General features: G+C 34.4%; 1 protein-coding gene across 5 annotated transcripts in view; it reads right to left on the reverse strand.

Moving 5' to 3' along the window:
- The window catches only part of TppII (Tripeptidyl-peptidase II), a 362,245-nt gene that overhangs the window by 238,816 nt on the left and 109,652 nt on the right, over positions 1 to 13,777 (reverse strand). For all 5 annotated transcript variants that reach the window (XM_067100130.1, XM_067100128.1, XM_067100131.1 and 2 more), the window contains exons 7-8: positions 507 to 611; positions 228 to 363 (exon numbers count right to left, since the gene is read on the reverse strand). In XM_067100130.1, coding sequence (XP_066956231.1) covers positions 228 to 363; positions 507 to 611 — 241 coding nt within the window. The remainder of the gene's footprint in view (positions 1 to 227; positions 364 to 506; positions 612 to 13,777) is intronic.

The raw sequence follows: 13,777 nt of genomic DNA on the forward strand, positions 1-13,777 counted from the left end.
AAACAAACTACAGGTCTCTTACTAAAATAATATAAAAGTATTTATCATTTATATCATTCTAGCTACAATTGAAATCTCTACTTGGTTAATGAATTTACACTGGATAAAAACTGTACCACACTAGTCAGATGGCAAAAAACCACAGGGTCAAATTCACTATCACCAAAACTATGGAGTTACAAAAATTAGACAGCATTAAAATACATAAAATGCCTAACCCAACGTACCCAGAACTACACCAATGTGCATGTTCACCGTAGCTCATATTGATAACATCTACTTTATAATATGGATTTTCCATAACTCGTATCATTGCTCTTGCTAACGCTGTCCCTGTTTCCATACTGCTAATCCGGTTATCTCCTGGAATGATAATAAAATGTTTACGACACCAATCCAAATGAATTACTTGGATAAAAATTCTTAAACTATGAAGTATTAGCGCTGTTTTGCAAAACACTTTTATGCACAAAATTCTGTTAAAAATTAGAAAAAATTTATCATACCTATAGTGATTGAAACTATCTGCGCTCCTGGTGCAATTCCATTTCTCTCAGGATTATCAGGAAAATTGGCCGATGCAATTGATGCTACATGAGTACCATGGCTAGCTGCAAAATTAACATGGTGACTACAAGATTTATCATTATTCAGACAACAGTAACTACAAGATATGCTTGCTTTACATAAAAATCCACAATGCACTGAGCACTACTTACTAAATAAAGTATCAGAACTATTCTTACCATTAAGAAGCTAACAAAATAATTGGTAGTCATTGTCCACTTATAAAATGTCCTAACAAGATTACCTTTTTTTTTCAAAGACTAGTCTCTTAGTTTACCAGACTGCTGATTACAGCATACAGTTATTTTATCAGTACAGTCTGACTTCTCAAAACCAGTACCCTTTATACCAGGCTACCAATGGACCACAAAAAAATCCCAGATGACAGAAAAAAAAACCCTATGTAAACAAAGTCTTGCCAGCTCATTCCACATACAAATTGCTGTGTTATCAAAAGTAGAACAACACTTATGAATAATCACTGTCATTCGTTAGGTTTAGTTCCTTATGAAAATTATGGCCTGCTCCATAAGCATCTCACCGGAAATGCTTACACCTTTAGTCTGGGAGCTAGCAGAGATTTTTATTACATCTCATATACAAGAGGTTTGAAAGCTTAACCTTATGTTCAGTCAACATAAAATCTAGGAATGATGAGTCTTAAGTTTTGGAATTCTTGTGTTAGAAGAGGGGGGGGGTGGCTAGTCAAAGTACCCCTCGAAATCAGTTTAAATTATGTTTTGACGTAAATCAATCAAACTAATGAAAAAGAGTTCTTTTAGTGACAGTCATGACAGATCTGCATTTCGTAAGTTGCAACTCTCCTGCAAAGAGGGTTCAAGACTGCCCCAAAGGTGGGACCACATCACATTTAAATAACATTATGCATACATCAGTGAAACTGTGGAAATATCCTCTAGACCCTTCTGATGCACAAATTGTCAGTCTTAAGTGTTCAAGCTGCTGCTAAGTACATTTAAAATGGACTAGAAGAGGTACTACCTATGATATCAATATTCTTACAAGCTCATTGAATCTGGCATATTTCAGTGTACAATTCTGTTTCAAAACTGCTACAGTAGATCTGAGAACCATTTTTCAGTTCGAAATCATTAAACTGTAGTAGTCTATGCAAAAACAGATTTAAAAAGCTAATCTACTTTTTAATGAAAAGGTTGACACAGATATTGCTATTCAATCCACTTATTAATGAAAAGGTTGACACACATATTGCTATCCATGTTTGTTTTTAAGTCACTTGTAAAATAAAGTCTGATTCTTTTCGTATGCTCTAAATATTTACTGTAATACCTTTGTAATCATTGTTTTGCTTACTGTATTGACTCAATAATCCTTGTTTTTTCTATTTTGTTTTAAAGTTAGCTTTGGAAGTTACCAGAATCTTTATGTATACGGTTCTTCACTCTCCTTAGATACGTATAGCATAAGTAACTCTTTGCTCTCGGGTACTGCTGAGCTTTCCTTTTTTTTCATACAGTATATACATATTTTTTTTGGTATCATGGATTGTAAAGCATAGGCTCAACTCATCATACACACTTGCCATACTTAATTCTTATGACTTATGTCCTATTTCATTCAACTTGTGCTCACATATCATATCCTTTTGCATGTTGTTGAATCAGTTTTTGTATATAATCTGTGAATATTTTTGGTGTTGGTAAATTAATAAATTCAAATTCAGATTCCTTGATTTTTTCCATTTCTTATATTGACGGTCTGTCCTTAGTGATCTTTTATATTTTGGCAATAAAATGAGAAATACCCTACACAGTAAAGGTCTAGGCCACTACTATGCCAAATCGTTACAAGGTTATCATGTCTTTTGATTCTAATCCTTTTTGAGATAAGGACAAGGATTCTTCATTAAGCAGTATTATAAATAGTTAGAACATATGCAAAAGCTAATTATAATTGTTTTTATAAGTTTTACCTATTGTATATCAATAACTCAGTTTCATAATGCATTGTGACTCTTCATGTACGCTTTTAGTTTTATAAGCTGTTTGATATGATGATATATATTGTATCTACAGTCTATCAAAAAGGCAGTTTATAATAAGATATAATTTTTTTGTCATAAAAATTTTTCTCACTATAAAGTAATTGGCCATCTTTATATATGAAGGTAACTTTTTGTTAAACATACCTTTATAGACATGTTTTGAGTATACGTAAATTTGTAAGAATTTTTTTTTATTTCAGGGACAGACTGCAGTCATCTTACAAGTTTAACAGAAAAACTTCAGTAACCAGGATCTGTATCCTACATATTGGTGGGAAGTCTGCAGAGAAAAAGCAACATTCTGATGTATTGCCTTTTGATGTTAATAATTGGAGTGTTGTGCAAGCTGCAGCTGATAAAAGATGTGCTAAACCCCAGTTTGCAAGATCAGTCTACTATGATTTGGTCGGCCAGTTACCTCAAAATCCTAGTGAAAATGATGGGTATCATGTGCTCTGCTACAGGAAATTTACAGCCATTTCATCCAAAGAAGGCACTGTAGGGGAGACATTGCCAAATATAAGTGAGATAAGAGTTTCTCATGAAAGTTCATATTCCCTGTAACTTGTATGAATATTCCTTAAAGAAACTGAATTTTTATATGAATGAGCACCAATGTCATTGTTTGTTTGTGCTTTTGGTACTCTACTGGCTGCAAGTAAAAATGCACTTTTACAAGTGATGATGATATCTAACTTCTTTAGCAACCAGGTCCAAGCCAGCAACCTTGGTAAGGATAGCTTTGTCTTGAAGAAGTTCAGCAGGTTCTTGAATCCTTTGTTCTGTTTCCATGCTTTTACATGATACAGTGAATTCGGCAGTACTGGCCTTTGTTTCAGCAGAGACAAGTTGCAGGAAATATTCCAGATGATGAAGGCTTATCAAGAGCAGTTTCTGAAGATGAAATTTCATGAGACTCTCTTATCTCACATTTGGCAATGTCTCCCCTACAGTTTCCAGCCTGAGAAGAACCCTAAAAGGTGTTCAGAGGTCTGGTTAAACAAATCATTTATAACCAACTCACTCCCCTACAGTGCCTTCTTTGGATGAAATGGCTGTAAATTTCCTGTAGTAGGGCACATGATACCCATCACTTTCACTAGGACTGTGAGGTAACTGACTGACCAAATCATAGTGATTTTGCAGACTGGGGTTTAAGTACGTCTTCTATCTGCTGCAGCTTGCACAACACTCCAGTTATTAACATCAAAAGGCAATACTGTACATCAGAACATTGCTTTCTCTGTAGACTTTCCACCAATATGTCGGATATACAGATCCTGGTTACTGAAGTTTTTCTGTTAAACTTGTGAGATGTCTGCAGTCTGTCCCTGAAATTAAAAAAATCTAAAAAATTACCTTCATATAAAAAGATGGACAGTTACTTTATAGTGAGAAAAATTTATGACAAAAAACTGTATCTATTATTATAAACTGCCTTTTTGATATACTGTAGATACCATATATATCATCATACCAAACAGCTTATAAAACTATAAGCCTACATGAAGAGCCACAATGCATTTCGAAATAAGTAAAACTTATAAAAACAATTATAATTAATTCTTGTGTATGTTCTAGCAATGTGCAGGATATGAGATTCCTGCAACATAACATACTATTTATAATACTGCTTAATGAAGAATCGTTGTCCTTATCTCAAAAGGGATTTAGAATCAAAAGACATGATAACCTTGTAACGATTTGGCATATCAGTGGCCTAGACCTTTACTGTCTATGGTATTTAGCCTTTTCAACTCTTTTTATTGCCCAATTATAAAAGACCAGTAAAGATAGACCATCAACATAAGAAATGGAAAAAGTCATGGTATCTGAACTTAAATTTATTAATTTACCAACACCAAAAAACAAGGGTTATTGAGTCAACAATACAGTAAGCAAAGCAAGGATTACAAAGTTATTACAAGAAATATTTAGAGCATACGAAAAGAATCAGACTTTATTTTACAAGAAGCTTAAAAACAAACATGGATAGCAATAACACTGACAACTTTTTCATTAATAAGTAGATTACCTTTTTAAATCTGTTTTATGCATAGACTACTACAGTTTAATGATTTCGAACTGAAAAATGGTTCTCAGATCTACTGTAGCAGTTTTGAAAGAGAATTGTACACAGAAATATGCCAGATTCAATAAGCAGGTAAGAATATTGATATCATAGGTAGCACCTCTTCTGGCCTGTTTTAAATGTACTTAGCAGCAGCTTGAACACTTAAGACTGACAATTTCTGCATCAGAAGGGTCTAGAGGACATTTCCACAAAGTTTCATTGATGTACGCATAATGTTATTTAAACGTGATGTGGTCCCACCTTTGGGGTAGTCTTAACCCCTCTTTGCAGGAGAGTTGCAACTTACGAAATGCATATCTGCAATGACTGTCACTAAATGAACTCTTTTTCATTAGTTTGATTGATGTACGTCAAAATGTAATTTAAACTGATTTCAAGGGGAACCTTGACTGGCCCAGCCCCCATCTAACTCAGCACTTCCAAAACTTGAGACTCGTCATTCCCAGATTTTATGTTCGGACTACTTCGCTACATCGGAGCTTAAACCACTTTATAAGCGCACTGTTGAATACCCAGGGTAGGTTGTTACACCGACAGATATCAAAAGTCAAATAATACAATTGTATTAAGAATAATCATAATTTTAATAACAACATGAAAGTTTTACATACTTTATGCAATTACATTTCATGCATTATTGTCATATTATTGTATTATAATTTATGAACATAATGATCAGGTGCAATTTACATTCTGATAATGTTTGCATTCTTAAAATCATTAGCTGACAGAGTTTTACGAACGTCATCACAGCCATCAGTTACTAAATGAAGCGCATTTTGGAGATTTTTTTTTTTTATAAATTCATTTAAAAATGCAATTTACTTCATTTATAAATGAAGTAAATTAAATGAAGTAAAGGTGTGATTTCACCAATATCGGATGTTGCTTTTGCCTCTTCCAAAACGTTTTGTGGCCTGCACATTATTCGTTTCTTCAGCCACAGCTGCAACCATAATTTTAGTGGTATACTTTCATAACATTTTCCTCTCCACTGGATGAAAGCTGAATAAAGATTTATTTATTTCTATTTATGGAAGTCACCACTGAAAATTTTTAGCAAGTCAACAAATGAAACGTAACCATTAATATATGTGTTATTTGCAGTAACTGACATCTGCAAATGGCTGTTTCTCAATTTGATTGTTTAAATGAGTGTTTTGCACACAGTAGTAAGTGGCTGTTAATTACAAGAAATAGTGATGAATTCTTAGACAAGTTACAAGTTTGGTAAGTCTGATTTAATGTATGAAGATTTGCATTTAACCTAACGAGTTTTGGTTTCTAGGCCTATTTAAAGGCGCAATTCCACCGAGGGAACACAGGCAACATGCAGCATGCAACTTGACTGGCTTTCAACAAGTATGCTGAATGCGGCTTTCAACCAGGAGACATGTTGACTGCGACATGCAACACCGTTGTTTGTAGCATGCTACATGCTATGTTCGAATGCCACAAAACCTTTTCCATCAATTTAACAAAAACTAAGCCAGTTGTCAACACGATATATTGGTATTTATTAATTTTTTATTTCCCTCTCCAAGGCTTGATCCCGTGCCAAAGGTAAATTTCAAAGTATTTCAGTCCATGGGCCATGTCCTGAAATGACTGAAGTGTCCGAATTTAATTAAGGTCATGATGTGAACCTCCTGACTCTGACAACCCAAAGAAGAAGGCCCTACAGGACCTCGTTGGAAAAATAATAATAATAATAATAATAATAATACAGTAATAATAATAATAATAATAATAATAATAATAATAATAATAATATGGCTACATTTTGCAAATTGATTTTATACTGAGTTTTCTCAATTCTTCTAATAATAATTCCCTTTCCCTGCACATCAATATTTAGTCAATAACTGGCCAATGTCCATATTTCGATAGATAAAACAGCGTATTTCTTACAGCAGAAATTCTTTATTTAAACCATTTTAGTAGGTTACTCAAACCTGGGAGGTAAATCTGTAGATTTTCCAGATAGTATTTTCCGTGGTATTTCGTCTTTTTTCTTTTTCTGATGTCCATAAGATGACCAACGTGCTGGTTGAAACATGTCAACAGAAAGAGTATCAGAAATACCAAATCGACGTCAGAAAAAGAAAAATGAAGAAATAGCACTAAAAATACCACCAGGAAAATCTATGGATTTATATCCCAGGTTTGAGTAACCTGCTGAAATGGTTTAACCCTTGGTGGACAGACTGAGCTTTAGTGTGAAGTAAAACATGTTTGTGGAGGTGGATGGATTGAGCTTCAGTGTAAAGCAGAATTACGCACCGTTATGGTAATAATGATTCGAAACAAAGGTGCCATTACTTCTATATGAGAGCTAGGCCAGTATCAGTAATGCTTGTGACTTCAAGGGGAAAGGTACTGCATCTCTCTCTCTCTCTCACACGAGTCTTTTTGTAAATTTGCTTGTAAATATACGAAGGGGTTGCTGTTGTTTTTTGTTTTTGTCTTTTACGATAGTATGTAAGTTGTAAATGTAATTTTACAAAGAAAATTGCAAAGAAATATTAGAAAAAGCATGTAAAAGTAAAAAAAAGTTACTAAATCTTCCTTCTCGTAAACTTACATGAATATTTTACAACAAATATGCAAAAAATTTGTTACTGCTTTTATTTCTTAACTGTTTTACAAAATCCAAAAAACTTATTTATTATAAAAAACATATATAAGTTGGTAAAATTTACGATTGTCTTGTAAATGCGGTCCCACAAGGGGTTGTAAATAGTCATTTTCAACTTCTCGTGGAAGGTAGGGAAAATTTTTTAGTTTTTTTTTATTTATACAGTGTGAATGTACATGTCATTCTCTTTTCATTGATGTGATTTTTTTTTATTTTGCCACCTCAAAGTTTCCCCAGTCTGGGGTGCTGCACATTGATAAATTATGCCATCCCTTAAGGGTTAAACAGAGAATATCTGCTGTAAAAAATAAGCTGTTTTATCCAACGAAATATGAACGTTGGCCAATTACTGACTAATATTGATGTGCAGGAAAAGCAAATTATTAAAATTGAGAAAACTCAGTATAAAATCAATTTGCAAAATGCATCCACTTATTTCAACAAAGATAGAGTCTTCTTCCTTCTATAATAATAATAATAATAATAAACAATAATAATAATATATGATAATAATATAATAATAAAAATAATACCTGTAATAATAATAATAATAATAATAATAATGAGATTACATGACTGAAGACCATACGTAACTGACAATACAAATCTATAATACCCTGAAGAGAGAGAGAGAGAGAGAGAGAGAGAGAGAGAGAGAGAGAGAGAGAGAGAGAGAGAGAGAGAGAGAGAGAGAGAGAGAGAGAGAGAGAGATGACCCATGGCAATATCTGACTGATAATATTATTGGTTGCTTGGGGTTCAACTTTAGATGAATGGCCAGGCCTTGGGTTGTTCACATCCATGAGGAATACCAGCAAGTCATAGGCAAACCATTTATTTATCTTAATGGAAGGTTATCCAGATTTCTTGATCTTCTTTTTCACTATAGTCATGTCACAGTTAAATTTCTCTGCTAATCCCCGCAGTACATCTAGTTTAGTATGGTTATTCTTGTACTCTGTCAAGTGCATATCCCATAGAACAGCAAGTTTTCTGTATTCTATAAATTCTACAGTTTTTTCTTGCAACCAATTCATCTTGTTACTTTCAACATAAAATCCTTCCTGCACCTGATGGGAAGGCGTTCAACACTACCTGTAGGCAACAAGTTAAATCCTGTCGCATGTGTCGGGTTATACAGCAAGATGTTGCCACCTGTAGCATGCCACACAGTCGCATGCTACATTGCCTTCTGTTGAACTGGTGGAAACACACTTGGCATATGTGAAAATGCAGCATGCCACATTGCCAAAATGTTGCCTCAGTGGAATCGCGCCTTAACAGTTAACCCATGAGGGACGACCCATCCATATAATGAATGCATTTATTGCTATCAACTTGTGTCTATATTGTGGATGTATTTTTCCCTCCTTCCTCCCTCAGATGTATGGCTTTAGCTCCACCTTCTATCGACGTCACAGGGTACTGTAGCCAATCAATGATCATTTAGAAAGCAAAGTTGCCCGAAATTTTATAATTTGAGGTTATAGGAGTGTTATAAGCATGCGCGGTCGGTTGGAAGTGGGGGTGGGAGGCGTCTGGCTTATCTATCTAGTTTTTTGTTCTCTGGCACCTTGATAAAAGTTAACTTTCTTTTTATGCAAAAATAAGTGTTTGTTTTATAATGGCTGATATTGATTATCATAGTGATTCAGAAACAAGTGTTGATGACTTGGAGAGCCATGGTGAGTATGATAGTGATGATTATATCAGTGACAGTGACCTTTATGATGACGATCTTGACACTGAACATGTTGCTTCATCCTGGTAAGTGTTTATCTGCCTGAAGGCATTGATTGTGGGAGTGATTTTGTTTTTACCCAAAGAAATGTAGGTCCTTTAGGGATTCCTAACTGTAATGCAAAGCCTACTGAATACTTTCCTTTATTTGTAACTGATGACATTATAGACATTCTAGTTCGTGAAACCAACAAATATGCTGATAGATTTTTAGCTAGTAAGGAAGAGTGGGTGAGAGACCATCCACGAAGCGAATACATAAGATGGAAACCAGCCACTTGTGAAAGAATTAAAAGTTTTTAGGTCTTAGTTTGCTCATGGGATTGATAAGAGTGCAGGATATCAAGGATTTCTGGAGTACTTTTCGTTCAACTCGAATTCCTTTTTTTGGAGAAACCATGCCACGAGATGAATATTTTTTTATTAGCCGCTTTCTTCATATGAATGATAATACCTTGAACAAGCCCAGAGGTGACCCACAGTATGACCCCTGGTTTCAAGTACACCCTCTTTTTAGATTCCTGTAATAAATTATTGAAGGAACATTACAATCTTCAGCAGACTATTTCCCTTGATGAAGCACGATTGGTATGCGTAACAGGTGTGCATTCATACAATATATGCCCAATAAATGGCACTGTAGGTATGGGATAAAATAGTCTGAACTCTGTGAAGCTTCCACTGGATATATTTATCACACTGATTTATATTCAGGACGTGATTTTTACGCTAATGGAAGTCCGCAAGGCTTTACTCTTACAGTAGTAATGAACATAATGAGAAAAGCAAGCTTCTCAATAAAGGTTACCACCTAATTACTGACAACTTTTATACAAAGATTCCTCTGGCAGAAGCCCTACTAATACAAAAGACATCACTCACAGGAACAGTAAAGATTAAATCTAGATTTTTGCCTCAAATTTTGGTGAAGCAGAAGCTCAGCACAGGTGATACTGTCTACATGAGAAAAGGAAAGTTGCTTATCTGTGGTTTCAAAGAAAAAGCAACTCATAAGCCAGTTTACCTTTTGAAAACATATGCTCATGCTGAAAATGTCACATTACAGACAAGACATGGAGAAAAAGTCAAGCCTAAAGTCATAGATGGCTATAATGTTGGCGTGGGGTGTTGACCTTTGCACAGAGGTCAACCAGGAGATATTGGAAGAAAATTTATAGTAATCTTATAGATATTCCAGTTCTAAATGCTTATATTATTTATCAGCAAAATACTGATAAGCCATCCAAGCGAGATGATTTCCTTCATGACATTATTGAAAGTCTGTCAATCATGGATGCTGCATCTTACCCTATCATTCCACAGTCGCCAGGTAGCCAACTTTCTAATTCACCAGGTCATAACCCTATTCCAGTCAGTTCACCTGGTTAAAGCCATGTATATGCCAGGTTAGATGGTTGCAAGCAAAGATTGTGTGTTGTTTGTTCCAAGCATTCTAAGCACTGGTGTCCTGGATGCAATGCTGGCCAAAGCTGCAACATTACTTCAGGGTGAAAGGTCGTCCTAAGAGGATACATGAGGATGATGATGACCATGAAGAGTCAATAAATTCAATGCTCTAAACTACATGTGAAGAGGCCTCCATTCTTGAGGTGGTGAGTATTCAGAATTATATACTCCAGGTTACTTATGTACGTAATAACTATGAATACAATAATGTTGTGAATTCAGCAAGGTTACTTTTGTCACTCACACCAACACACACACACTTTATATATATATATATATATATATATATATATATATATATATATATATATATATATATATATATATATATATATATATATATATATATATATATATACACAGGTATTCCACTACTTACGATGGGGTTAGGTTCCAAAAAACCCATCGTTTGTTGAAAAAATCGTAACTCGAATATGGCCTAGCCTACACTAGGGTAATCAGTACCATCTAGACATATATGGTAGCCTAGCCTACACTACACAGTATACTTTATACATATAAGGTATAGTAGTTATTAGTGTCAGCTAATTCTGCAGGTTCAGTGCAGAATGACAAGATAAGTCAGTATAAAGAGAAATTGAATAACAAAAAAGGCCTAGCCTGCACTTTCGTATATCATATATGGTAGCCTAGCCTACTTTATACTGTATTCTATTTTCACATAATAACACCGTATTATTCAAACATCAAAATAATGAAAGTGCATGTTTTCCATGGATCTTTTAAAAAGTTATGCTTTACTACACTGTATTCAATTGTAAATATTCTTATATTGCTTTTGCATTATAAATTCCGATCATAGCGATCAAATGTTTTGGTTTGGGAATCGATCACGCGGTCTATTTCGCCGCATTTAACTCGGTTCAGAGGGCATTTCTTGCTTCTAGTTAGCGTAAATGAATCTCTAGATACTTTTGTTATAAGGGACACATATATTTTTCGTTATATGAAGTGTTTAGCGGCTGGCCGTTTGGGGGCATGTTTGTTTTGTGTAAAAAAAAAAATCAAGATTCCGTTCGCTATTTTCTCTCGATTTCATCATCATAATACGAGCTTTTCGTATTTATCTTTTATCGGCGTGAAAACAGCAGTAATATGTGTTTTGATTAAAATAATTTCCAATTTTATTTGCGGTCGAGTCTCATCCGTGTTGCCAATGCACGATAATTTATAGTCATTAGTAGCTTGAACATTCTTTTCTCAGCTTCAACTACAACTTGCAGCTTAAATTTACTGTAGCAGTATATTTCCTTGCCAATCTTTTCTCCAAAGAGATAAGGGTATAGTGTAAAAATATATCAGTACTTAACGTCATTTTTAACATAACTACAGTAATTGTTTAACCATACGATGGTTGAAATACAAGCAAAACAGTTGTTATCCGATTCAATTATTAGCAAAACAACAGTTTCTCGTTTGGTTGTTTATGGCTGTAGGCATTTTCGCAAGAGTATACGATTACTAACAATACTTTTATAATTTTCTTCTTTTTTTAACTAGAAGATGGAATAACCAGATGGAGAAAAAGTTGGTCTATTGTAAGTTGGTCTCTCTTGCTGCCTGATTGTACGGCAACTGTACGCTGTTGCCTGTGCCCACTCGAAATTCTTAAAATATTTTCTAAATATTGTCATACTGGTAATAATTGCTAACTCCATCGCAAACTCAAATTATCGTAAAACGAATTATCGTTACTTGTGTACTACCTGTATTTACAAACGCACAAAAATTGCAAACAAACGCCGACCTATTTTAACTTCCGACACAACAAGAGCAAGTGAGGTCGGCTCATTGAATTAATGTACCTATTCCAACCTCTTGGGCCAACGTATCGTACACCGTACGCTGCCTGATTGTACGTTGTTGCCTGCGCCAGTCGCCCTTGAAATTTAAAAATACATATTTTCAATATATTGTTGTATCGATATTAATTGCTAACCCCATCGTAAAAGCGAATTATCGTAAGTCGAATTATCGTAACTCGAGCACTACCAGTATATATATGAATCCTATATTGTTGCATATTCAGAGAGGCTACTTAGGTGAACTTACTTGATAATTATGAATGCTGTAATGTTGCAAATTCAGCATTACAGTAAACCCCTTGTATTTGCGGGGGATGGGTACTGCACCCCCACCCCCTGCGAATAGCTAAAATCTGCGAATACTTAAAACCCCTCTAAAAACACTTAGAGCTGCCTATTTTGATAGTTTAAACACAAGAAAAACACTCTAAAAATGCTTATACCTGAGTATTTTAATAGTTTCATCATAAAAAATGCATTTAGTCATGAAAATGATATGAAAATACAGTAATTAGTGAATATTTCTCAGTGAAAAATACAGCGAATGGGCAAATTTTCTGCGAATAATGGGTAGATATGTTCCACAGAGAACTCTGTGAATATGTGAGTCCGCCAATCATGAGAAAGCGAATAAGGGGGTTTACTGTACTATATGGTGAAAAAGTGTCACTTGATATGTTGATACGCAATTTTTTTACCATGCTATTACTGGACAGAATATTGCTTTCTTTTTTTTAGGACTTTTTAAAAACTGTATTCTTTAGAAAATTAACACTAATAACAGAAATAGGAACAAGTTTTGTAATAATCCAGCTTCAAAGCAATTTTTTTTTTTTGTAATTGCAATTTCTAGAGGATTTTCTTTTGATATCCAAACTAATTAACAATACAGTATATACAAAAATAAATAGCATATTAAAAATGTTCATCTTCTTGCAGTTTCAATGATACCAAATACTTATACATTCAAGTGAAAAATAATGTTTTTAGTTTTTTTATAAATATCAATACACAGCCATTGTCCTTTGACAGTGCTGGCCATTGTCTGTCATGGGTTAAAAGCTAACTCAGATATAATATGCATTATCAATGTTATCTATCAAAACCGAGACAGGCATAGAAAGCCTACCCTAGTGTAATCTACTGAAAATACATCTCGCACTACACACAATGTATATGATAAAATCATGTTTTTGGACGAAATTTTGATGACTGCATGATACTAGATCGGATGATACACAAGTATACAGTATACACAAATTACAGTTCTTTTGTATGCCGTATATTTTTGAGTTCCACAGAATGTTTTTGTTGGGCATAAACTATGCTTGTGTCTTTACAGGGCAAGCTTCAGTTCTCAAATCCGAAAAAACCAAAAAACTGAAACGTGGTGTGGTGCCTCCCTCGTAGCCACTCAA

The sequence above is a fragment of the Macrobrachium rosenbergii genome, chromosome 56, assembly GCF_040412425.1.
Source record: "Macrobrachium rosenbergii isolate ZJJX-2024 chromosome 56, ASM4041242v1, whole genome shotgun sequence".
Lineage (NCBI taxonomy): Eukaryota > Metazoa > Arthropoda > Malacostraca > Decapoda > Palaemonidae > Macrobrachium > Macrobrachium rosenbergii.